General features: G+C 42.9%; 1 protein-coding gene across 2 annotated transcripts in view; it reads left to right on the forward strand.

The window, feature by feature from the left end:
• The window catches only part of LHFPL6 (LHFPL tetraspan subfamily member 6), a 199,169-nt gene that overhangs the window by 77,878 nt on the left and 93,695 nt on the right, over window positions 1-27,596 (forward strand). The window contains exon 3 of one of the 2 annotated variants that reach the window (XM_042842767.2): window positions 17,416-17,454. The exons of the other annotated variant lie outside the window; for it this stretch is intronic. Within the exon in view, the coding sequence (XP_042698701.1) occupies window positions 17,416-17,454 (39 nt within the window). The remainder of the gene's footprint in view (window positions 1-17,415; window positions 17,455-27,596) is intronic. 2 annotated transcript variants of the gene reach the window in all.

A 27,596-nucleotide genomic window follows, 5' to 3' on the forward strand; every position in this document is an offset into this window, starting at 1 on the left:
CAATGGTAAGACTCCCTTAGCATTCGCCGTGTAGCCATGGGAGTGGAAGGAGCTACAGTGTAGAGCTGTTTATCGGAATAGGGGTGAACCGGCACTGCATCCCCTCTCCTCCACATACAGTTCTGTAGCATCCTTCCAACCCATCTTCCATGTCAGGTGCTGAAGAACCTGTTGTGGGTAGAGTCCTGGAACATGCTAAAATACCTGGCCACAGATGTGGACAGAAGAGGGTTTAAACTGCGGAATTACATGGCAGTGCTGCAATTTATGAGCAAAGGATGCTCAGGGAAAGAGCCTGCCTTGGCCATCAGATGTGCAGCTCATTCTTTATTGAATTTGGCCCTTAATCATCTCTGGGTAACTCATTTTTTCCCCTTCTATGTGTAGCACAGCAAGAAGGAAGCCGTGGAGAGCCTGATGTTTAACACACAGATAATCAGTGAACTAATTAATCATTCTGCATTGATAGCTCTGAGGCTGCTTTGCTTGCTGGCAGAGATAAATAGAGAGGAGAGTGATGATATAAAACAATATTTTAAAATGATTACAAAACCAAGGCTGGTGTTTACATATTTGCTGTTTCAGTTGCAACATTTGCAGAAGTGGTGGGGCGGGGACAAAAAGGGACACAGTATTTTCCAGTCCTTGTGTATAGTTAGTAAGTAAGTAAGTAAATAAATATATAAACTGCCAGCTCTGGTACTTGGTATATCAATAAAGGTGACTAAAGGCTAATTTGACCCAAAAATACATCTGTTCATTAACTGTAAAGTAGGTAGGCCTGTTCTTTGCAGCTGCTTTGTTGCTCTGTAGAACAAAGAACCTGAGTCTTGAAAAGGGATTTAATACTTCAGTACAGTGATGCTTTCTAGTAACACTTGAGTCTGCTGGAGATATGTCACATCTTGGTGAAACCACAGTTCAGATCCTTGTAGAATTATTTTGTAAGGTTTTCTTAGTGGGACAGACATCTTTATGGTCAGTGAAACTTGTTAGTACAAGAATATAATCAAATAATTGGGGGTTTCAAAGGAGTCTAACGGAGCTTGGGACCCAATCCCATGAAAAGCTAATGGTTACTGGGTGCATAACTGCTTTCAAAATCCCAGCCAAAATCCTCTGTGGACTGAACTGTGCAGTGGGTTTTGTTAACTGTGTAGCCACTCCATCATATGGCAAAGATGTCAGTATTAGTAAAGAACAGAGATTCTCCAAGAGAAAAGGAGTCTTGGTTCCTTGTTGGTGTTTAGACATCCAAATCATTCAGTGGTTGGATGGTATCTCTGGGTACTCAACGAAGGTGAAATTCAAATCAAAGCTCCTTTCACTAGCATGTGCCAGTGGCTTCCTAGCTAGGAAATAGTCCATTGAGCCAAATGGATTAGTATCTCCATTGTCACATACTCTGTATGTGAAATTCACCCCTGTGCAGAGGACCAGCACGAAGCCTACGCACAACATAAGGCACTCTTGCACACATAGACAATCCTAGTGCTTCAGTGGGACTTAATTCACCCCGTGCCAAGGTCGAAGCACAAAGCCTATAAATCAGTAAGTCCTACTTTGCATCTTTGGGTGTGATATGTAGACTTCAGCACTCTGCACAGGTGTGAATTTCACACACCGTGTGCGTGATAGTGAAGGTGAACAAATACAACAGCACACCTCAATTAAAACATATTCTTAGCAGGACACTTGTAGAAAAGCTGCCAGGCTTCAAAATATTGAATTCTTTACTTTCCTGGTTTTCTGAACATTTGCAGTAAAAAGGTTTGTTTTCCGAGTCGACAGGAGACATTGTGATCTAATCCAGGTGGATCAATGGAGTTTTTCATAGCTTGGGAGCCACTGGCACATGCTAGCAAAGGAGCTTTGATGAGCTAGCAAGATGATTCCTGGGCAGATTAGCTTTTGCCTCTCATACCGTACTCCTTGTTATGCAGATCTGATGAAAACTGTACTTTTAAAAGGACTGCTGGCTTTAAAAAATAAAGACCTTCAAAGCACACAAGCCAGGAGCTATGACAGAGTGGATTTCTGGCAGCTCTGTGCCAACTCTTCCTCTCCTATGCTGGCCAGGCCATTGCTGCTATGTGAAAGCTAAATTGGTCTCACTTCCAGCCCAGGGCAGACAATCATTTACCTTTTCCATGCATTATTCTGTCTCCTGGTGCTCATACTACTGTTGGTGTGTGTGTGGGTAGGTCGGAGGTTGGGGTGTGGGTGTGTGTAGGGACGTTGTAGATTGGTGTATGTGGAAGTAGGTAGGTTTAATTGCTGCTATTAGAAAAAGAGCTTAGAAAATTGGGGCAGGCTCCATCACCTTTTCTTCCCCAGCTTGAACACTCAAGGAGCTTTGAGTAGTTTTTCGTACTCGCCAGCAGAAAGACTGAGAATTGAGGTCACCACTCTAATTTCACATAGGTGATTCTCATGCTGCAGGTGAACCTTGGGTCCCAATTCGTGTTATATAAAAGTCAGCCTCTACCTATTAGATGACTTATTTTAATCCAAAACTTTTTGGCCTTTTTAACTTTATATGCATGCAAGTCCCTTCTCTTCTGATCTTCTCCCCAAAATATGAGCATGGTAGTTTTTACAGTACACAGGAAAGAGACCAACCAAAACTGAGCAGGCATTAGCTGCTACGATGCTACCACCACATAGATGAACTCAGATTTGAAAGGTGGATGCAAAATTCCCATCGTTTACTGAGACGATGGAATCCCCATTGTTTGACCATGGAGCATTGCAGGTCATAGGTTCCAAAGAGTCTGTCATCAGTTTTTAGGTCTTATTGGGCACAATCCTGAAATGCTGATTCAGGTTTTACTCAGGCAGAACTCCGTTTGACTTCAGTGGGAGTTTTTCTGGAGCAGAGCCTGAATAAAAACTGAGTAGGCCTCAAGGAAGTATAACTTGGATCTCCTGTGGTCTGGAACCTTCCAACAACCAGTTCTAGCAGTACTGAAAAATTACACCATTCCCACAAATGCCAGCTTTCTGGGTGACCTGATTATAAATCATAGGCTTGCTTATTGCCTATGAAGGGAGTTGGTGTGGTGTGTGTATGTATGCTATCTAAAGAGGATGCAGAACCTTGTTTGTTTATGTCAAGACTTTAGAACACTATTGTTTTATATCACCGTTCCCTTCCGCCTTCAAAACACCATCAAAAGGGGAACTTAGGTAAAATTCTAGCCTGATGAAACTACAAAGTACCAGGTATGCACCCTTAAAAATTAGAGATACTCGGTAATTTTAACAAGGCCTTAGTTATGTTCCCAAATATCCCAGCCACCAGGCTTTTTACAGTTCCAGTGAATAATAAATGCTCTAAAATGGCCACACTTAGACTCATGACCTTTCAGATTCTTTTCAGAGCGGTTCATTTGCTACATTGCAGTTTCAGGAGATAGCCTAAAAATTTCTCCATGGGGGACCAGAATAGCACCCTTAGAAATGTATGGTTGTTTGAAGGGATTATAAAGATTAAAGAGTGTTCAGGGGTCTCTTTAGGCAGAAGCTGATTTGCAAATCTGAACAAAAAGCAGATTTTGAAGTAAGTAATTTTGGAAGCTTAATGTTGCCTTACAAACTGTGTTCCTCTAGTGCTGCTGTTAATTAGTTTATAATCTTTTGTAAGGTTCTGTGCTTCTGAATGTGTTTATAAGGGCCTGATCCAAAGCCCTTTGAAGTCAATAGCAGTCTTTCCATTGACTTCAGTGGGCTTTGGATCAGGCCCAAATGCATATAATATTGGATTACATGGTACCTGTGCATTTTCCATAGAACTTAGCAACAACAAAGCCACCTCCCACGGTGTGCTGTAGACCAAAGTGAGCTTCACAGAAGAATGTGAGAGAAATGCCTCAGAAGCAGTTTGCTCATTCTTAGGCTCCGACTGTTTCTGTTGCCCTAAGACCTGGTCCCTTCACATTTCGTGCTGCTGGTATCACCCCCTCACACTCGCTTACCTTGCAGTGTGCCATTTTTAATAACCATGTGACAAAAGCAGGTCAGAAATGTCTAATGTTTACTTTGACATTAGAGTCTTGCAGGCAGTTCTGAATTAAAGTGGAGTTTGGAATCATGTCACTGTGAGATGTGACTGAGTCAGGCTTACAGGGCGGAGAAATGCCCACATTTCCCCCCCAACTGATGGACGCATTACTTATTTGCAAGGAGCCTGGTGGGTTGTGCCTCAGCTATATAACAACTTGCATTATACTCAATGCAAATGTTCAGCCATAGGGCTCCTCCTAGTAGGTAAGATACCATTATAATTATGATAGGTAGGAGTAAATTATGATGATACAAAGGAAATTCTTTATTGAAGTTCTGGACCCAGACAAATCCTGTAGGCCTCTGTGGCTGTTTTGCTTTCAGAGTAACCAAACACAACCTTGTTTCATCACACAGAAGGTCTCCCCAAGCCCTGCCCCAGATCTTGCAGTCATAGAAAGGACTCTGTTGACTGTGCAATAGGACTACCTCGGACTACAGATTGCAGAATACAGTGTTCTATTTTGATGTGAGTGGAAGCTGCTCAGATCAAGCTGATGCAATGCGTATTGGGACCTATAGTCTTTGGGCCTGTGAGGGCTCATATAGTAGGGTGGGTATTTGAGGCTGCATTATGGCCACTTCCACACAGGGCAACCGCACACAAGTTGGGTAATGTGATTTTCCATGCCTTGCCGACAATAGGTATGTCTGTTCAGGAAACAAAGAGGCATAACAGAACTTAAGTGTATAAATGAGACTGTATCTCTCCTCCTTATATTTACAGCCTGGGTGGTTTTGTCATCTTTGATAATGCCAAAGGGACTGTTTGCTCAGAAAACAGTCTCGCATTGTTCAGGATATTACCATTTACATTTATTTTAATTTACTGAACATCTACTATTTGGCTACCCACAGCAAGGGAGCATCGGAATGTATACAAAGCAATGAGCGTGCTGAAGTCTAAATCAGACTTTAATAAGGGAATGACATGTTTCATTAAAAAGCCTCTCCTCACCTTCCTTTTCTGTGCTGTCAAGTGAAAATAAAATGAGGGTTATAATTACATGGCTGCCTCCGCGCTGCATTATCTGTGAGATCTCTCACATTTTTTTTCCACACCTTTTCCCCACCTCTCTGACTTTGCCACTTACTTAAGAGTCTGTCAGAGTCCGACCTAGAACTCTGTTGAACAGGCAATTGACTACCTGTGGTCCTTGTTCATCAAGGGGTGCCAAGCTGAAGGAATAAATGACTACCCTGTGGAAAGTACCCTGGGAATCATCCTGACCCGGTTGGGTAGAAAATGAGGAGGTAGCTTTTGCTTCCCACCTCGCACTGGAGCGTGAAATCAGACTGAGATGAACTCTGACAGATGCTCGCCCTCTTCCTTTGTGGATCTTATTGCTGCTCTCAGCTCCATGCTGCTGCTTTGAGTTTGCTGTATTGCAGCCTACAAAACTCAATCCTTGCTCCTCAAACTGCTAAGCAAAGGTCAGGTGTAATTAGCAGCCATACTCTTTATATAGCCCTTGAGCCCCACACCCTTTTCATTCCCATTCCTCCCTTCCTGCTTCTTCCCTTCTTTCTTCCACTTCCTTTGCATTCTTACTTCCATCCCTTCTTTCCTACTCCTTTTGCCCCTCTCATGCCTTAGTACCCTCCCCATGAGTAGCCCCTCTCCCCAAATATATGTTGCATCCATTTCCTCCCATCTTCGTCTGTCTTGGCTATCTAGGCCCCCTGATCCTGCACTGAGAACTACACAGGCAAACTCTTACACCCACACGCCGTGCCTTTCACTTCAGTGGAGCCCACTGCAGGTGCAGGAATTGACTCACACTGCTCTTAGTGCAGTTTCAGGACCTGAGATTGAAATGGTTTGGACAGGGAATATCTGACTGTGTGTGTTTGGTCAGTACCTAGCACAGTGAAGTCCTAATCCTCACTGATTAGGCATCTAGGTGCTACTGTAATACAAATACGTAATCATAATAAAAGATTGCACAAAATTTTGCAGATTTCTTTTGGCAACATTTTTTACCTCATGACACTCATTCAGGTACATTGCTGAGGGAGTTTTGTCCACCATGGATTTTCCTTTGGAACATTAGAAATACCACTATGATGCTTAAGTCTTCATAGTTAGGCAGGGCTGCCCAGAGGGGCGGGGGGCAAGTGGGGCAATATGCCCCAGGCCCTGCAGGGGCCCCCACGAGAGTTTTTCGGGGCCCCTGGAGCGGGGTCCTTCACTTGTTCCAGGGTCCCAGCAAAAAATGACCAACAGAATGGTAGAAAATATAGGATAGAGCAGTCTCCACTTCATCTTACAGTATATCTGTTGGTAAATTTTCCTGATATAACCCCATTCTTCCATCTATAACATATACTGATTTGCTGTGTTGACATTTATACCACCTTTTATATCACCTGTGAATTTAGCCTTCCAAGTTTTCTCAAATGATTTAAAATCCAGGCACCACTTTTCAGATTCAAATTCTGGGAAGTAACCCAATATGGGATGTAGCAGATAAGAACCAGTTCATTATTATTCCCTTGTATGAAGATATACGAGTGCTAGATGTGACAGATCCTGTTTTGAGTTAGCAATCCTTCCCACAGACATTTTATGTCCCACACAATGCATTGTGATTTTTTTTCAGTTCATTTCCTGTGTGTGCATTTTTAATTGGCTAGCACCAGTTATTAGTCAGTTTAGCACTGGTAATTGAATGGAACATGAAAACACGGTTGCCCGGTGGCACCAAACCTAAAACTCATCATTCTTGGATCTAAATTTATGGATATTTGAAGCAAGTTCATACTATTCCACGTAGGTATATAATATGCAAATAGGGCATGGTAGCTTGTAAACACATGATCAAAAGCAATATAACAAGCTTTTCTTGTCAGTATGTATGTGTGTTTTGGTCTTTTAATGTCCTTGTCTGGAGGATCATCATTTAATACTGTTTTCTTCTTACTTATGTTCTTGAATAATAAATACAAGTTGTATTAACATAAACCCCGGTAGTTAGTTTTATTAAGCAAAATTGTTTCGGAAGTGTCTGTCAATGTGTTGCTGGTCCGCAGAATGTTAAAAGTCTGTTGTTTCATTTCAAAGTTTCCTGAGCCCTTTAATGCCAAAGGTAAGGCCTGCAGCTTGTGCTGAGCATCTGCAGTAAAAGTTTGTTCCCTGCTGTGGAACTGCTAACCAGGGTGACCTACTCTGCAGTCTCCTAATGAAATCAACAAGTCCAGGTCCCCTTTTGATCTGTGTTAATTACAGTGGAGCATGAAAGCAGTGTTAATTGCTCAGCTTCTGACTCCTTTTTCCTCCTCCTCCTCTTAGCACTATGTTTCTCCTCCCTTATTGACTTTGTGCAGGCAAACAGATATGCCTTTGAACCAGTGGATAATATCCTTGCTAGGGATCTGTGACCATACTTGGAGCAACAATCCATTCTGCACACTCCATGTGGTCAATGGCATAGGAGCAGGCTGCAGAGATTTGGGTTTTCTTCCTGCTGGGTGGGAAATTTGTACAAATAACTCCTCTGCTAAGAGAAAGCTTATATTGTTTGCTGACTGTTGGGTTTTTTTCTGTTGACATGAATATGTCTATTATGGGCAATATTAATAATTGACAGAGGGCAGGAAATACAAACAGTTTTAATCTGAGCTTCATACATTTATTTAACACAATGTATTCATTTTTAATGGTGTTATGGATTTTTAAGTGGAAAAAAGCATTCATTCTATCACCAGGCTGTGATCAAGGTCTTACATTCCTACCTGGGAGAAACAGTTCAGAGGTGACTTCGAGGCCTTTAAACACAATCTTAAATACTTACAACACTTGGGAACTTACATGAACTTGTAAAAACTTTTTTTCATAGGCACCTCCCATAGATGTGATTGCTAGAGTGAATTCACACAGGTCTGTGAATTGCTGCTCTGTCCTCCATACACAAGAAAAGAAAGAACTCCTCAGATGACCTTTATTAAATTATCAATTCTGTGGGAGAATACAGAATTTGCCGCAATTTAACCTATTAATAGGCTTTAGGGGATTATACTAAAAACTTTTTAAAAAAATCCCCTAAACCTAGCACCAATCGGAGAGGAATGACAATGATAAACCGAGCCACTTCTGCCAGGCCTAAATAGTGACCTAGAGACCCAGCTTCAGGCACTTCTGTTTGAAAATTTTAGCTGTGACTTTTCTGTGGAATCTGTAAAATGGAGAGAATAATAAATACTTCTCTACCTCTCAGGAGTGTTGTGAGGATAAAATCGTCCATGACTGTAAATTTGAGATTCTCAGCTGGAAGGTGAGCGAATGCTCCAATGTATTGTTATGACTAAATTGCTCTTCTAATATCAGTGACAGCAGGTCTGTTTTTTAAGGGCACCCAGCATATTTGCATGGTGAGGGGCAGGGAGTAAGTGCAATTAGGTGTCCTCCTTTTTACAGGAAAACCTGAAAATGAATAGGGAATGTGTCTAATGTTTAATGCAGGGGGCTTGGACTTAGGACTTTTGGAATCTCTGGCTCTGTAACTGACTTGTATTGTAACCATGGGGCAGTCACTTAGGACCAGATTTGCAATGGAAATTAGCATCTAGTGGGATTCTCAAAAGTTCTAAAGATGCTTTGGAGCCTGTCTGTGTCTTTAGGTACCTAAATACTTTGACCCATTCTTACAAGGTTCCTTAACACCTGCTCAAAGGTTCTGAGTACCCTCGACTCCCAGGGTGCTCAGCACCAATCGGGGTCATGCTAACACTTTCTGGAGTTGTTATTAGTATATTAGATCATGTTAGGACACCAGCTCTAGGTGTCGTCTGCACTAACATGATGTTAAACACAACAACTCTAGTCAGTGTAGACAGAGACAAGTTGTGTTTAACATCATGCCAGCTGGTCGCGGTTAAACCTATGGCTCCAGTGGGGTTCAACCATGACCTGACTTGATGTTAAACAGGGAAGTCCATGCCTGCAATGACTGCAGAGTCCTGTTTGACACCATGCTAGTTAACGTGACTCTTCAAGACTGTGTTCCAACATGACCTGATTTTCTAGTGAAGGTAAACTCAGGGTACGTCTACACTACCTGCCGAATCGGCGGGTAGTGATCGATCTATCGGGGATCGTTTTATCGTGTCTAGTGTAGACACGATAAATCGATCGCCGACCGCTTTACTGTGAACTTCTGTACTCCACGGCGGCAAGAGGCGGAAGCGGAGTCGACGGGGGAGCGGCGGCAATCGACCCCACGCTGTGAGGACGTGAGGTAAGTCGACCTAAGATACGTCAACTTCAGCTACGCTATTCTCATAGCTGAAGTTACATATCTTAGGTCGATTCCCCCCGACCCCCAGTGTAGACCAGGCCTCTGTGTGTGTCTCAGTTGCCTCATTTATAAAGTGTGTGTAATAGCATCTACCTACCTCTGGGGGGTGAGGCATAGTTAATATGAGGTCTATGGATAAAAAGAGCTACAGAAGTGCAAGGTATGATGAATGAAATGGCAAAATGTACCCACTAGTTTTTCTTGATTAACTTCACACAAGTGAGGTGTAATAAATGAATTTAATATGTAAGTGTTCTGAATTGGAAACATGTTCACGCATGTGGGCAGATTGCTGTGATGCAGGTGTGATTCACTGCAGAGACATCCCTTGCTTATTTTGCCTGGGATGCCTTAGAATTTAAAATCCATTGTGAATCAGAGGCTTTCCTAATTTGAGGATTAATTTTAATCAATTGTATGTGTGGGAATGCAATTTAACAACATGATAGGGAAGTTGCCAAGGTGATATGAAAGGGTCTGATCTTTATTTCTGTGAGTAATCTTTCCTCATGCAAATAGTCCCATTGGATTTCAGTGAAAGAGTGAAGATTACTAACTGGAGCAAGGTTTTTCAGGACCAGACCCAGAGTTATTAACCTACAAGATTGGCATTCAAATCCAATAGCAAAATACCATTAGTCAAAGTACTTTTCAAGGGAAAAAACCTAAATAAAACAGTAGAAGTTATTTTTTCCTGGAACTGCTGCCACATTAGTGACATGGTCAATATATATTCAAAATTGGTAAGAACAAGTGTATGTTAACTGGTGAATAGGTCTTAGTCTCACCAAAGTAGTTCACTGCTGTATCTTCACATGAAATAGTGGGGATCTGGCCAACAATGGGGAACCATTTAAAAAAGTTATATCATTGTTCCCAAAAAGAATTAGTTTGCCCAGTCTTGGCTTTGCCTAAGAAAAGATTTCAAAGGGAGGAGCAAAAGAAAGAAGAGAAACCATTATCAGCATGAACAGCCTCCCTTCTATTCATGCAACCCACTGAAATCAGTGGAGCCATGCACACACATTTGATGGGAGAATTGGGTCTTATCACTTGTCGCCTTTGTGTTCCTTTTCATTTTGAACTCTTCTAGTCATTTCAGCTTTTGAACGAAGCTGGTCTCGCAATGTTAGGTACGGCACCTGTATTTTCTCTGTCTCCCCTTACCTCCATAACCACTGAATGAAAGTTATTTATCCTGACCTCTACCTATATCCCAGCCCAAAGTTTAAATAGGGCATTGGCTGAAGGCACTTTTAGGCGTATTTGGTGGAAATTTACTTCTGTGGTGTGACGCTAAAACTGATATATGGCTCAATCTACACTTCCCACAAAAGGTGATTGTTCAATTTTATTTTTATGGTACTTCAATTTATAGCCGGTAGTTAGATTTTGTGTAGGCTTATACATTTTAGATGGCAAAACCCTGTGATTTTAGTGTGAGGGTTTCACGTAACCCACCTGCGGCCTGTATATTAAAGAGACTGGCAATTTTTTATACTGTGTCCCTCGACAACTTTGAAGCGCCTGTGGTTTAATATTCTAGAGTATTAATCATACCTTATAGGCTGTACCACATATTTCTCCATTACCTGCCAAATAAATACCTATAGGTGTCCAAGGCACTGAAAGGGAAAACATTATCTACATTGTTATTATTCACTACTTTTCAGCAATAGGTTAACTATCACTATCCCCTGAGGATTTTGCAGCTTTGGAAGGTGCATGTAAATTTCTCATAGGAAAGGGCTATTTTATTTGTAAAAATTACTTTCAGGGTTCTCAAGCATATTATGAATTTTAGAGGATAAGACATACAAATGTCGCAGCATGCCATGTGTTATTTTATTTACAGCACATAAACATAATGGGGTATAAAAAAAAAGATCCTGGTTGTACTGAGTGCCTTGGACAACAGACTCGTGATTCTCTTTCCACACCTCTATTTCTTGACCAGTTGGCAAACAAAGAAATAGTGAGTTAGGCCTATAAAAGGAACAAAGCTGACCAGATTTTCGAAGAGTAACACTTTGTGCAAATGTCTATTGCCTATTGCAACATGCCCATCGTAGTGCTGGGGCATACAGGATATTTATGGTGGGGGTCATAGATTTTAAGGCCAAAAGGGACCATTATGATAATCTAATCCAGGGGTTCTCAAACTGGGGATCGGGACCCCTCAGGGGATTGTGAGGTTATACCTGGGGGTCGCGAGCTGTTAGCCTCTACCCCAAACCCCGCTTTGCCGCCAGCATTTATAATGGTGTTAAATATATAAAAAAGTGTTTTTAATTTATTGGGGGGGTCGCACTCAGAGACTTCATATGTGAAAGGGGTCACCAGTACAAAAGTTTGAGAACTACTGATCTAATCTGACCTCCTGCATAACACAGGCCAATGAAACTCAACCAATAATTTCTGCTTCAAGCCCATAACAGGAGATTTTATCTATGATACATGACCCCATCACCATAGTATCCGAGCACCTCACAGTCTTTAATGTATTGATCCTCATAACAACCCTGTGAGGTAGGGAGCTATAGTTGTCCCTATTTTACAGACTGGGATCTGAGGCTAAGAGAGGCTAAGTAACTTGCCCAAGGTCATACAGGAAGTCTAAAGCCAAGCAAGGAACTGAACCTGGGTCTCCCACATCCCAGGCTGGCACCCTCACCACTGGATTTCCTCTCAGTTCAGAGGGGTGCACACTGGAGGATTTTACCACCTGCTGGATTCTTCCTCACCACCCTTCTCCTTTCAAGATAAAAGCTGGGACATGGTACAGTAAAGAGTGGACGTGAGAAAACAATATTTATCTCTTTTAACTGTGTTCTCCCCCTTCTCCCGACCCCATTACTCCATTATCTACTCTCTATCTTCAGGCCCAACCTATTTTTAATATTTTAAATCTCTGAAGCACTAGGTCCTAACATATTTCTTCTTCTACTGACCCAGTGTGGCATTTTAGATGGTTACATCGGAGCAGATGAATTGCCATGGTGGATAGTGCTCGTCAACCTAGTAGTCCAGTGTCCTGTCACCAACGGTGGCTAATGCCAGATCCTGCAGAGAAATGGCGCTAGAATCCCTGAATGAAGAATGATGTAATAACTTAGCCACAGGGGAAAGCTCTTCCTAGCCCCTAGTAGTTAGTACTAGGTTTATACCATGATGAAGCCTGAGAGTTTATGGCCCTTATATATATGTTTAACCTTCCAAATTCTGGCTGCTGTTTTAAAGTTCATCCTAAATAATTTTGTCCTTTGCAAATGTTGCCACATTGCTGCTCATCCTCTTTTCAAAATCATTAATAAATGTATTAGACAACACCCATTTTAACACAAAACACACCCCCAGTGTTAGCCTTTTGTCATACTAAAAATAGATCATCTATCCACTTTGTGATCTCAGCCTCAGCCTCTTTCTAATGCATAACAGAATTTTACTATTCACCCCATAGCTACTTAGTCGCCTTAGCCGTTTCTTGGGAGTGACTGTGTCAAAAGCTTTTTGAAAGTGTATACAAGTATCTCTACCAGTTACTGTGGGCCAGTGTGTTTCCAATTCACAGTCAGGTCTGGCTTACGTCATGTGAATCACTTGGAGACTCTGTGTTTGATAGTTGATATTCTTTCCCACCAAATTTTCCCCAAATTGGTTTGTTCTATTTAGAGATGAGCCCATACCCCCCCCCCCCAAAGGGGATCCAAATACCCCAAAATGTTAGGAACTTGGGTTCTGAATCCAACATTGTGGTGCAAGAATAGCTTCAAGAGGACACAAAATGAATAACTATGCTCTTCCTTGAAACATTGTGCCCGACAGCCTACTTGTGCTAGCTAGGTTGGTAGGCCTAAGACTTGCTGGGGAATACCCCCAACCCAGGGAGCCTGTATGCCATGCACAAAGCTGGTTCTGCCAGCTTTGAAGTGCCTCCACAGATGCTTGTGACAATCTGGGGTAGGGGTGGGCTAGAGGAGGAAGGGAGCAGGAGGTGGTGGGGCTGGGGTGGGTGATGTGGCACAAAGGAGCCATGGAAGCAGGATGCAAGTTAGGGCAACCCTCAGAGCTAGCCTATTATACGTCAGGGGCTGACCTGGTAGTCCCCGAACAGGGGAGGTACAGACAGTGCAGTCCGTGCCAGGGAAGATTGTGCCTATATTGTTGAAATACCTTTATTTTCATTTGGGAGGCTTATGTAATGCATATAAAGCAGCAAGGAACAGGGAACCATATCCAGAAATCTCTCTAGCACCTTCTTTATTCCCTCAAAGTAGATTTATGAAATCCCTGAGACAGCTAAGGGCTAAAAGAAGATGTATTAGAAACTAAGGGCCATATGCAATACTCACCTTGTGGCAGTGTTTCCTTTGCTGGCAATGAGATACGGTCCTAATGCACTGTACAATTGGCCCAAATGTATTTGAGACCCAGAGTATGGCAATTATAAGAGGCTGCCCTTACAAGTTCTGAGGGCTCATTAGGTATTTCCCACAATATATCAGACTTAGTTACCTCAGTCCATAGCTCCAGCCAAGCATCTGCAATGATGCTATGCTTGGAAATATCAGTCAATTACTCTAATTTCCTGCTTCCAACTCATTTAAGCAGTGAGTCCATTAGAATATAATAAATAACATGCTGGTTTGGTATACTCATATGCTTAGCCACTTATTTAAAAATAATGCAGGTAGCCAGAGAGAGCTATCCATTATTTATTAGTAGCACTTAAGAAGGTGAACACTATAGTAAATACTATTGCAAAGCACACGTGGCCATCTCACACGACTCTGGAATTAAACTCAGTAGGTGAAACTTTCAAAAGGCTGTGCCCAGAAAGGGAAGGACAGAGCAAGGGCTTGGCTACACTTGCGAGTTACAGTGCAATAAAGGAGCCCCGGGCACACTAGCTCACTATCCGTCCACACTGGCAAGGCACGTAGAGCGCTCTGACTACAGTGCTGCTGTACTCCACCATGGCGAGAGGAATAACGTTTGCTGCGCCTTGGCTACAACACCCGGGCATCAGTGTGAACAAGGTGTTGCATTACTGCGCTCTGATTGGCCTCCAGAAATGTCCCATAATCCCCTTAAGTCAAGTGGCCACTCTTCATTGTTTTGAACTCCTGTAGGAATGCGGAAATGCCCTTTCAAAGCTCCATTTCTGACAGTGGGCATGCAAGCTGTTACTGTGGAATGCTGTGTGTGAGAGAGAGAGGCGGGGGGGGGGGGGAGGGGAGGTCTGCTGCTGTCTGAACTTACAAGACAGCATGCTGACATGCTCTTGGCCCCCCACAAACCCACTCCCCCCCCCCCCCCCCCACAATACTACAGTATTAGAGTTTTACGACAGGGCCAGCCACTAATGTCCAGGGGTTTTTGTGTGTACTCACCCTGACCCAGCATGGCCCATGGCCCCACTTTTCTGTGCCACCATGGGTATGCCTAGCTCCCCCAGAGGCTCTTCCACAAAACAGTCCCTCTACACAGACAGGTCAGGGGCTGCAAATGTGGCAGATCACTATCAGGGGAAAATCCAAGAAGGTGGAATTTCTTGTGCCTTTCCCTGTAGATCCCATAGGAGCCACCCACAATCTAACCTTTATTAAGCACCTGTTTTCTTGCCAAACCCAAAGAATACCAGAATTTGGTCCATGCTTTGTGCTGTGATGACATAACCCAACTTCCAGTGTTTCTTTTTTATACTCAGTGCACCTAATATCAAGAGGAGGTGGAATGTACCATGTATTATAAGGGAGGGCTCAAACCTGGACATGGACAGTGCTAGATACTGTATAACTAATCAAATCTTGCGGCTAGTATATTAAGACAATAAGCATACTCTAGCTGTGGTACAGTAGTATTTTGCAAGTATACTGCTTTTCTGTGAGGGGGAAGTCAGGCTCTGTTGTAGAAATCTGACCGCTCCAACTTCAACCCAACAAGTGCAATAAATATTTGAACTCAGCTGCCTGACAGGAAATGAAAGAATTAGTATGTGGTTGGAGGAAGAACAGAAAGGGGACATTTTATTGCTTTAAAAGCACCTAGAGAAACTTAAAACAGCTGGGCTTTGGTCAAGGCTCTTAGAAAATAGGAACTGTCTGTTATTCGTATGAGCATTTCGCTGGAAGAATGATCTTGTGGCCAGATAAGTGGTGGTATCCAAACATGGTAACCATGAAAAAAAATATGTACCTAATAAATCACTTTCAATTTTCAGAAAAAATAGCTAATGAATGAAGAGCTATGAGAGTATTCTAACCAGAGATGGGTCTGAATAGTGATGTTTAAAGCCAAGCCTGCATGTGCCCAAAGTGTGGGTCTTTCCAGAGGAGAATTCTTAGTTTGGGTCCATCTTTAATAATATCAAAAGAAAAAAAATAATTTCCATTCTCCCCATCTTTTTTCTTTTCTTTTGCTTTCTTCTCTCCCCCTTCCCTCCCCCCTCCCCCCCCCCTGCTCCTCCCCCTGGTCCCTGGAAGTGCTGGGATCCCTGATTCCCAGGCAGACTGCATATCTGGCTGCCAAGGAGCTCAGCAGGTGAGCTGGGAGGTAGCCAGGCAGTATTCCATTGGAACTTCATCAGAATTGAAATGTCTTCCACAAAATGTTGTATCCAGTGTTGTTGCAGCCATGTCAGTCCCCGGATATTAGAGAGACAAGATGAGTGAGGTAATATCTTTTATTGGGCCAACTTCTGTTGGTGAGAAAGACAAACTTTCGAGCTACATCGAGCTCTTCTTCAGGGCTGGGAAACTTATTCAGAATGTCACAGCTAAATACAAGATGGAACAGATTGTTTAGAATAAGTAGTTAATATATTTCAATGGACTTTTCAAGCTGAAGTGGCCCATTAACACCTCTCATAGGGGAGGAAAGGAATGCGGGTGGGGTGGTTAGTGGGTTATAGATTGTTGTAATAAAGCCATACATCCTGTATCTCTATTCAGTCCCCTGATTTTTAGTATCTAGCAAAGTTATGAATTTAAGCGCCCAGGCTCATCTTTTGAAGGTGTTGTGCAAGTTACTTGTGAGAATGAGGACTGTGAGGTCAGATACAAAGCGATCGCTTTGTCTTTTATCATTTTCCTATATGAGTTCATTCGAGAGCCTAGTGATTTTCTGTTTCATTCACATAGTTGCTATTGAGACATTTAGTGCAGTGGATGAGGTACATCACATGTTGTGATAGGCATGTGTCAGACCCAGGGATCTTGAAAAGTGTGTTGTGGGGAGTGTTCATCACTGTAGCAGTGAAGATATGTCTGCAGGTTTTGCATCTGTTGTTCTGCAGGGTCTGGTGCTGCTTTGAGTTGGTGCATCCTGATCTGTGGGCCATCTCGCCTTGAATGGTCCCTTGAACTATGTAACTATTTATGCTAAACAATTTGTTCCATCTTGTAGTTATTCACACTCTGAATGCAGGTCTACACTACCGCGTAAGTCGATCTAACTTACATCGCTCAGGGTGTGTGTGAGAAAGACACCTCCCCGAGCGATGCAAATTACAGCGACCTAAGCACAGTGCACACTGACACTATGTTGGCAGGAGACGCTTTCCCATTGGCAGGGTGTCTTCACCAGACACACTACAGTGGCGTGGCTGCATCAATGCAGCTGCACCGATGTATTGCCTCTAGTGTAGACCTGCCCTGAGTAAGTGTCCCAGACCTGAAGAAGAGCTCTGTGTAAGGTTGAAAGCTCGTATCACCACTGGAAGTTGGCCCAATAAAAGATATTACCTCATCCATCTTGTCTCTCCATGAAATGTTTTGACGTTGATAAATCAGCACGTTCCTATGGAAAAAATGTTTAGTTGGAATTTTTCCAGCCAGCTCTACTTTCTAGACTTTTCTGTCTCTTCCAGACCCCCAAAATGTATGGTGAAATCCTGGGCCCATCAAACTCAATGGCAAAACTTCTATTTACTTCAGTGGAACCAAGATTTTCTCCATATTCTTGTTATTGGCATTGTAGTTTTGCTGGGTTAATTTGCTATGAATGTTTCTATTGTGAAAACTCTCATTTCCTCCCTCATTAATCTTTGTAGGAAAAAGACCCTCCAGCATCCTGAACTGTGGTACAGCAGGTCAGTGAAATTGCTTTTAAAAGACGTTCCAGGCCTGTCATTGCCTGTTGATGTAATTAGGGCTTAAACAGTGCAATGCACTGACCCCCTAGGAGGTGGAAATGGAAGTGTTTATTAATAGGAACCAGTGGAAGCAGAGTAGATTCCAAGGCAAAATGGTGTGAACTTGCTAATCAGGAAGCTAATCACGGCTGCATCAGGCTGTTCGGAGGTTATGAAGGCGGGCGTCCCAAGTGATTCAGTGGAGTGTGATGCTCCACAATCGGTCAATGGCAATATTGCATTGCACAGCTGTTCCAAACTCAGACAACAAACCAGATGATCCCACGTGGACTGTTTCCAACCTGAAAGGCATAAAGAACATATTCCCAGGATGTTTGCCCAAGGACCACACAATGTGCATGTCTGTACCATGGCTATTAGTATTATGTCCTGGGACGGAAATAGATACAGGAGGTGGATGAAGATTATCTTTGTGGCATTCTTGATTTACTTGGAGGAGCATAAACTGAAACTTGTCCGTGTCACCACCCAAACCAGCAGCCAAACCAACTCAGAATAAGTGTCTTATTGTTTGCTTGTACTCCTCTGCCTGTCAGTCTCTAGCCGTCGATTTTTTCTTGCTTTATACATAGTATATCTACACTAGAGACCTTACAGTGGCACAGCTGTGCCGATGCAACTGCACCGCTGTAAGATCTCTCATGTAGCCGCTCTATGCCGACGGGAGAGAGCTCTCCTGTCGACATAATTAATCCACCTCCAAAGAACGGTGGGAGAGGCTTTCCTGCCAACATAGTGCTGTGCACACTACCACTTATGCGGCAAAACTTATGTCGCTCTGGGGTGTGTTTTTTCACACCCCTGAGCGTCAAATATTTTGCCGACATAAGTGGTAGTGTAGACATGGCCTTAGATTGTAAGTTCTCTGGGGCACAGACTGTCTTTTTTGTTCTGTGTTCGTACAGTGCCTAGCACAACAGGGCCCTGGTCCATGACTGTTAATAATGACAAATAATAAATAATAATAATAATAATAAACTCTGCAACCCAGCCCCTATCGAGCTTGAGCTGTCTTAGCAAGTCGATGCTTCATTTGTGACCTAAATTGCAAAAGTTTCCTCAACAGCATTGCATGGTCTTGTTTTAAGCATTCACATATTAATAGTTGGTGTAGGATGCTAAAGTTTCCAGGTACATTGAGGCAGATCTAACACTAATACTTCTAAGACAGACTTTCAATAATTATATATGAGCTACCTTGATTAATACTGAAGCCGACAAGCCGTGCGTTTGAGAGAAGAATGAGCTGGCCTGATAGAGAACCCACTTTAAGAAATACTTGCCATCAGATTGATGGTGCTGTAAGTATTGCTATTCATTCTCTGAGTACAAGAAAATGTCGTGTGTATGTGTATGCCGAAGTCTGCTTTATTGATCTTGAATGCTGTGAGTTTTGTGTTCCTATAACTAAACTTGCTTTGCAACCTTGAGATTGTGGTGTTGTGTTCTGTGAATTGTCTTTTGCTACAAAGTTGTCCTCTGTAAGTTCATTTTATATTTGTTGAAGCATAAGGAGGATTTGGAAGGAATCATTTTCTTCCTACCAAATAAATATTGGCCTGCAATAGACTGAGTTTGTTAACGCTTCAGGGAAGACTGCAAGGCCAGTCATTTCTCCCTCCCCCCATAATAAGATGGGCGTTGAGAAGGGCTGGGAACAGCGACTGTGGAAATCTAGTGAGGATTCATTGGACAAGGTTACATCCAATAATTTATTTGAGTATTTTTCAGAGATTATGAAGTGTGCCCAGAACTGCGGTTGGCAGGGTAGTACAAATCTAAATAATTAAATAAAGGCAAGATTTGCCCCAAGGATAGAGGCCATAGTATGAGATGGCAGGCAGCTGTGGCACCCCAGGAGCAAGGGTCTGTGAGTTTCCCCCTTTGCTCCTAGGGGACAGTAGTTTGCTGAGTTGTTGAACCAGCAGTAAATATTTACCCCATTCTGCTGGCCACTAGTGGGGGTGGATTCAAGGCTCCAGTCCTAGCCCCTCTCCACCCACCTGATCTGAGGAGGGAATGCGAGGATATGTAGCTCTAGGCCCTAGACCAAGCTCCAGGTAAGCCCAGGGAGGGGCATAAGTGGGAGGTTGTTGCTCTCACCTCCATGCATGAGTGTGCGGTCCAGTCACAATCTAACCCTATATAAATACATTTTAATTGAGTTTTAACGGTGGAATTTGCTAATGAACTTGGTTAAGAATCTAGGCCACCTGTTTCTAAACTCTGTGTTAGTTTCTAGAATGTTTTTAGCCTATTATTTCTGAGATTGTTCAACTTTCTTTTGTGTATCGATGGGAGGCTGTGTAACAAAAACCTCAGCACAAGCCATGGAAGATAGGAGCAGCCATAATTAAAATGTGCTATTTACCAACGATTAAATAAAGACAGGAAATAAATTCTCTTATTTTTGGTATCTGGAGCTGATTTGGCTGAGCACATGACTCAGTTTTGGGGAATGCATTGTACTGCCAAGGTGGATGGCACATACATTTGTCACTATTAACGGCTTTGGGATGAATTGCTTTCCAATAGCCTCTTCTTTTCTCTGGGAGATTCACTTGTTTTCAAGATTATAAATCCAGTGTGTGAAAAACAATTCTGTACCCAGTCATCTCTCTTGTGCACAGAAACACATATTGCACTTGCCATTTGAACCATATGATCTTCATATTTTACTTATTATCCGATAGCATAAGGGTGCATCAGGCTTGACATACAAAGGAAAACAAGGTCCCTATCCCAAGGAGCTGAAATGGCAACCCCTCTGCTACTGGATCTACCCTAGCTGTCAGTGAGAATCATGTGTCTGCAGATCTTGCAGGCTGATGCCAAAATGTTCATATCTCGTACCTACTCTTTGGAACCCAGATCGGTATTTAGGCACCTAAATAAAAGCTATTGGATTTTTCAGCGCTGCAGAGCATCCTCAGCTTCACAGCGCCACGGCAAATCAGGGCTCTTAAATTTTGGTGCCTAATATGGATTTAAATAACGGAGCTCAAGTCCCCACTTCTAAAAAAGAATCTGTTTAACCCCAAAGGAAGAACTCGGGGAGAAGAGAGGGAAAGGTGTAGAATTCATGAAATAGGAGAGATGAGCCAGGGTGAGCATTTATTCTGCTTTGTCCAGTGAGATGCTAAGGCTGAGTTCTTGTGTTGGATGGTGTAATGATGTAGCCTCTGGTGGGACACAACTGAGAGTATCAATTCAGGACAAATTGCTTAGAGCAGGGCAGTTACAGCCCAAGATCAGGGTTCCTTGCACACCAAACCAGCCAAACCGAGAGGACTTCGGTTTTACCCCACTGGTTAACCAGAAGTCATACAAGCAATCTCCTCAGACACTCCAGTTTCCCAGTATCACCACAAGGGCCACTCATTATGGGGATGAATGGTTATGAAAACCAATACCCCAGTAAAAGAAAAAAGTTTTCTCAATTCCAAAGGACCAAGCCCCAGTCCCAGGTCAATATACAAATCAGATCCTACCCACAAATCACGCAGTTGTCAATCCTTTAGAATCTAAAATCTACAGGTTTATTTATAGAAAGAAAGAAATATAAATGAGAATTACAATTGGTTAAATGGACTCAATTACATACAGTAATGTCAAAGTTCTTGGTTCAGGCTTGTAGCAGTGATGGAATAAACTGCAGGTTCAAATCAAGTCTCTGGAGTACATCCAGAGCTGGGATGGGTCATTCAGTCCTTTGTTCAAAGCTTCAGTTTGCAGCAAGGTTCCTCCAGAGGTCAGAAGCAGGACTGAAGAGAAAATGGAGATGCTGCTGCTGCCTTTTATAGTCCTTTTGCCGTGTGGCTTGTGCTTTCTTTGTTCCAAATACAAGCCACCCAGCACATGACATGGAAAAACCTTAGAGTTCGGTCCATAGGCATGTCCCTGCATGCCTTGCTGAGTCACAAGGTGTATCTGCTTTCTCTCAATGGGTCAGTTGTATAGCTGATGGTCCTTAATGGGCCATCAAGCAGGCTAAGCAGTGCTGATGCCACATTGTCTGAGGTGTCACCCAGAAACATAGCATAAGTTTGAAATACAGACAGTATAGAGCCAATACTTATAACTTTAAATACAAAAATGATACATGCATATAGATAGCATAATCATAACCAGCAAATCATAACCTTGTCATAGACACCTCACACGACAACCTTTGTACAATATTTGCTGCAAATATATAACAGTGGTTGCAACAATGATCTATATGGTCACAGTTTATGTCAATAACGTCACAGATGGTTAAAAAGAGAGTCCCATAGAGAGTCCCTAATGGCCAGGCCTGAGAGTGGCAGTGCGGGGACCCAAGCAGGAGGTAGCAATGAAAAGCCAGCTGAAAGAGTGGAGTCTGATTGGCATTTTAGAACCAATTCTGCACCATTGAAATTGAAGGGGAATTCACTATTGACTTCAGTGGTGCTGTAGCAAACTCTTTGTATTGTTATTATTTTATTACTGATATTGCAGTCGCACCTATGAGCCCTAGTCATGGACCAGGACCCCACCAGGCTAAGCACTGTACAAACACAGAACAGATAGTCCTTGCCCCAAGAAGTTTATCATGTAAGTATAAGACAAGAGACAACAGATGGATACAGACACACTGACAAGGAAACAATGAGACGGTATTGGTGGTCACAGTGCACCAGCAGCCTAATGAGGAAAGGAACATTCAGCTAACTACCTGAAGCAGTCAAACACTTTTGCAGTTATTTGTCTGTATGATTTTCCAGTGCCCACATCACTGTGATAACTAGTAACCACCTAGTGCCTTAGTAGCAGCTTCACATTAACTCCCGATGGTGGGAGGTTGTTTTATGGCAAAGACGAGGTTCCTCCTGGAAACCTCTCTGATTTTTACTCCAGCTGCAATAACAGTTTACCTCAGCGATGTGATAATGCTGGTTTGCTGCTGCTGTGAATAACACACTGAGATTCCTGCTTCCAGCACTGAGCACCTTGTCTGCCACATGGGTGACAAACCTGTCCTCCAAGTGGGGAGGCCAGGTGCAGGTGCTGGCTGCTTCACAGCTAGAATGCCTCCTGCCAGCTAAGGCACATATTGGCAATGAAAATGTTGTCCTTCCTACTGGAGCTGATGAGCCAAAATCATGGGGCTTATGAAATATACATAGCTGGATGCAGCCCATGTTCCCATAAGCCAATGTGTGAAAACAATAAGAAAAGGAGAGAAAATCATTTCAGTATGCTAAAAGAGAAAAGTCCATTTTTAAAAGAAAACATTAAATCAATTAAAAAGGAGGTAGTTGATTTATCTCAGCAAAATCCAAATTGCTTAGAATATCCACTTTTCATTATGAAGTCAGTTATTTGATCATACCCTGTTTCCCCAAAAATAAGACATCCTCCGAAAATAAGGCCTACTTACAGTTTTGCCTCTCGTTGTAATATAAGGCATCCCCCCCGATAATAAGGCATCCACCGATAATAAGGCATTTTTCATTTCTGAAAAATAAGACATCCCCTGAAAATAAGACCTAGCGCATCTTTGGGAGCAAAAATTAATATAAGACACTGTCTTATTTTCGGGGAAACAGGGTATGAGGGGTTTTTTTTTTGCAATAGGTTTTATATAACTGCAGTCCCAGAAATAAACCTATAGCTGCTCACAAGTGAGGAATCTCTAGCTCATAAAAGTGGAATGACTGTGGAGTGCTTGTGTAATTGTCCTCTTCTAAATGATCACCATTAAACTGAAAAGAATACCTCATTATGCAGCCAGACACTATTTGTTGCTTTGATCAGTCATTATGCCCATTATAGAAAGCAGGAGTTTTAGCTGTCTTATGCTTAAATAACTCATTATAAACATTAACAGGAAAGTTAAATGGAAGTATTCAGCAGAGGCCTTGTTCCAAATCAAGTGATGGTCAAGCACAGGTACAGAAAGAAAATAGTTGTTAAATATTTTAGCCACCTCAGAGTCCTCAGTCAATACTCACTTTTCATTTTCAGCTTATCCTGCTTTCCTGCTCACTGTGCATTGATTAGTCCACAATTTTCCATAATAGCATGAAGCTGCTTCTACAAATTTCCATATGTTTGTGTCTGGACCAAATATACTTGTGGCTACCTCTCATTTTTTGGAGTGTTGAAATATTAAGGGGGGCCCAAGACTCCGATGGTTAGTTTGGAAAGTTCTTTAGCATTGCGTGCCAGATGTTTTCCTGGCTGCTTCTGATCAGGACACTCTGAGCCAGCGTCTCTGCCCGCTCCTCTAATGTGAAATGGATGAGGTATGGTGCACGTTGGACTGACTCTTGGGTAAGCTCAGGCATGGATGTGGCATGAAACACTTTTAAGATTTTTTTTTTACTCTAACGCTGTGTTAAGAGAAATTCTGCCGCTTTAGCGTAATCATTTCTCACTGCTAAATATCAGTGACTTTAAACTAAAAAAAAAAAAAAAAAAATACAGTAAGGATTTAAAATTTGATCTCCTCTTGTAAATAATTATAATGGGCCAGAATTTTGCTACGATGGACAGATCTCGGCAGGCTCCATTTCTGTCTCCCAGCACCAGCCCAGGACATTGCAAATGCCCCTGCCCAGTGGTCTGTATGGAAGAGACTCCACGGGTGTTTCTGAGGCAGAGGGAGGAAGAAGTGGACCATGCAGATAGCTTAGTAGGAGTTAAGGCAACATGCAGCTGTATTAATTCCTCCTGGGTCCCTTCCATGACTGCTACCGAGCAGGGCCCCCAGCCAGCAGAGGAGCCATATAATTATGAGGAAGGGGGCCTGAGCAACCGTTTGTGCCAGGAGAGACCCCTGGAAAAGGACTGTGCCTCTGCAGACTGGGGATTGCCCTTCTTCATAAATCCAAGGATCCAGACTTCTCCCCTTCACAATCTGGAAGCCTCTCCAGTCGCTACTACTTGAGAGGATACTTCATGGACATGTTATGGGGGGCAGCTTGGAGGTAATTTTGTTGGTCCCCCATGTGGAATAATGCCGGTTAGTGATGTATCCCCCATGATGAACACAAACATCGCCACAGTCCAGGGAATGCCTGAAAAGTTGACTTGCAGAATGGAACAAAATTCTGTGCTTATTAATAAATGTTGGGCACTTTTCTTTCTCCTCCTTTAATTTCCCCTTTCCATGAAAAATATTATCAACTCGCTGCTGGCACTCGGTGAGCTACACGTACTGAGCCTAATACTCAGCTACTCTGTTCCTGTGTTTGGGGCAGGGAGGCGGGGGAGGGGGGTAAAGGTACATTTAAGCCACCTTGCAAATTTCATGGCTGGGCAGGGGCCTGCTGGCTCCTGGTGTAAGTTAGGCACCCTCAAGGCTGCTCTAATTTATGCTCAGCTTCCCAAGCCCCCCTAGGAGCTCTGGGAAACAGAAGAGCCATTGTGTAGTGCACTCCAGTCATGCCCCTGACCCATTCCCTGTGCTGGAGGCTAGAAGCAGGGCCATTACCCCCTCATGCTATCTCTGCTTCACTTGCAGGGACAGCTCTGCATAGGTGGCATTTTCAGGAGACCCTTTCTGCTCACTTTAAGGCCCCTTTATGCTGCCTGAGTGGAATAAAAAGCCTTGGCATAAATGAGACTCAGACCCACTAGATTCCTGAAAGCAAATCAAGCCTCTTGTTTAGGACTTCCCAGACTCTTAGAATTCCTCCTCCACTACCACCACTGCTGTTTCTGTCTCCTCCCCATCTCCTCCTTATCATCATCCATGATCATCATCCTCACCCTTTATATCCAGTATGGACTTTGTTAACTGACTAGCTGGTATGGTGTGTCCTCCCCAAATAGAATAAAAACAGGGGAACACAATGTAGTGGGTGTTGGGTTGTTTTCCTTTCAGAAATATAGTCATAGTTCTCCTTCATTCTGACGCAGGGTTCAGGGAGAAGTCATTAAGTGCTCTGTCTTTAAATGATTAGTCTGTAAGTCAGGGAGGGCAAAGGGGCGGTCTCCTTAGCACAGTTGGGAATCATTACTCCAGGTTAAATACCACTGATATTTATATAGCAAGCATCAATCAACTCTTTGGCATGTGGGATCCTGTTGTAAAAACTGGCCTTTGTCCAAACAGCACGAGAGGACTTTTGTCTTAATATAGGTTATTTTTATCACCTCAAAAATATATATATATATTTCCACTGGATGAAATGCTTAAGCAAAAATGTCAAAATGTTCCAGGATTTGGAATGGGGGTTAGTTTATGAAACAGGGTGAACTTGAGCTGCTAGGGGCCAGTCATAGATAATAACAATTTGGCAGTGATGGGGGAGTCGGTTAGTAATGGATTATAGTCCTTGTTTAGAGTTACTGAATCATGTCAGAGAGTGATCAAGAGAAGGGTACTAATGCATGAGCCAGTTTTGCTAGTGGGAGTGAGGGAATGCATCAAACAAAAGCTGGTTTGTGTGGCTGGAATTTCCTCTGTCAAAATAGAAGCTATTTCTAAACACTTTGTGAAGAACCAATCAAGGTCTCTCCTGGGACCGACCCTTTCAAAACTCAGTGTTGGCCAAGGGAAAAAAGGCTGGAACATTAATAAATGCTATTTTTAATCTTTATATAAAGGAAAGAAAAGCAATGGAGAAAAAACAATCAGTAGGAACAGTTAAGGAAAAGCCTTCATCTCTTTAAAACCGGACCTTGGACAAAGGATTTAAGGGCAAAATCTTCGGGCCCCGATCATTCTTCACCCTCCAAAACATGCTCAAGGAAGGGACCCTTCACATGTAGATCTCCCGGTTATATGCAAGGGATGGCTTCAGTTGCTTTCATGACCCCATCTACATAGCTCTGTGGAGGGCTCTCTGTACAGTCCAGAGTTAGAACAGGGAATTGAGACTGACTGAGTGGGGAGGAGTGGACAGGAATGTGCATCATCCAACTCTGGCGCTGCAGAAACTGGTCAGGAAGAGAGTCCCAGACTGTATTTTCTTTCCCAAAGGCCCCTCTCAGCCCCTGCTGGGACTCCCAGGGCAATGGTGCTCTGAGGGGCAAATCTGGTGTAGAGGCTTTGGGTCTTCCGTAATGATGATCTGCTGTGGTTCTAAAAGGTTGGGGCTGGGACCAGCGGTGCTGGAACAATGTGTATAGTGGGGGTGCTGAGAGCCGTTGAACCAAACTGTAACCCCTGGATATGATGGAAACCACTTCAAGCCTGGGGATGCAGCAGCACCCCTAGTTCCAGCAACTATGACTGGGATTGTGGCCTTTTCCAGGGGGTTGATACCTTCCCCCCCTGCTTGGATGATACAGGGGGTCTCCATGAAGGAATCATTGTGGAGATTTCCTCCCCATGAGTCCCTGCCTGGGTGGATTTTTCCATGGAGGAGGATGGTCTGGGCCTCTTCTTTTACTTTGGCCTTACTCAGGTAAATCTCCCATACAAGTGAATGTGAGTTTGGTCTGAGTTAAGGCCTGAGGGTTTCTGAAATCAAGTGAAAAGTTTTGAATGACAACCGAAGCCTCTCTAAAAAATGGAAGAAGAATTTACAGCTGAATAGTTATATTGACCAAATGTGTTTAGAAAAAGAAAAGAAAACCTCGAAGGCTATAAAAGAGGTTCACAATTGCATCCTTTACTTTTAAAAACTATATTATTTAAACTTTTTGCATTTTCACAGCCCATAAGATGCAGAGTGCACAGTAGCAGAGTAATAAAAAAGAATCGAGTGTACATAAAACATCGGCAAGCACAGGCTTTGTGACAGCAATTGCTTCATGCTATTGTGCTTTTATACAAGCAGATAAAACATCCAACATTTAGACTGTCCACCACCAATCGATAAGTCTATATTGACAATCTGCATTCCACCAGCTCCATGTTCCAAGGCTGCCAACAGCCAGAACAGAAAAGCTGCTAAATGTCTGTCTATTTCAATAAGGTTTTCTTTTTAACATTCTTTCACTGGAAACCTTAAGCAAGTGGTACCTATCCAGTAGGGGTGTAGGAGCGGGGAACAGACTCATATTATCCCCATAAGCAGAATGCATTCTCCAGCACTGATCTCTGGTAGTGGTGATATTTCCAACATGCTGGGGCATGCTATCAAAAGGATAGATCAGGG

Source organism: Chrysemys picta, chromosome 1, assembly GCF_011386835.1.
Source record: "Chrysemys picta bellii isolate R12L10 chromosome 1, ASM1138683v2, whole genome shotgun sequence".
Classification (NCBI taxonomy): Eukaryota; Metazoa; Chordata; order Testudines; family Emydidae; genus Chrysemys; species Chrysemys picta.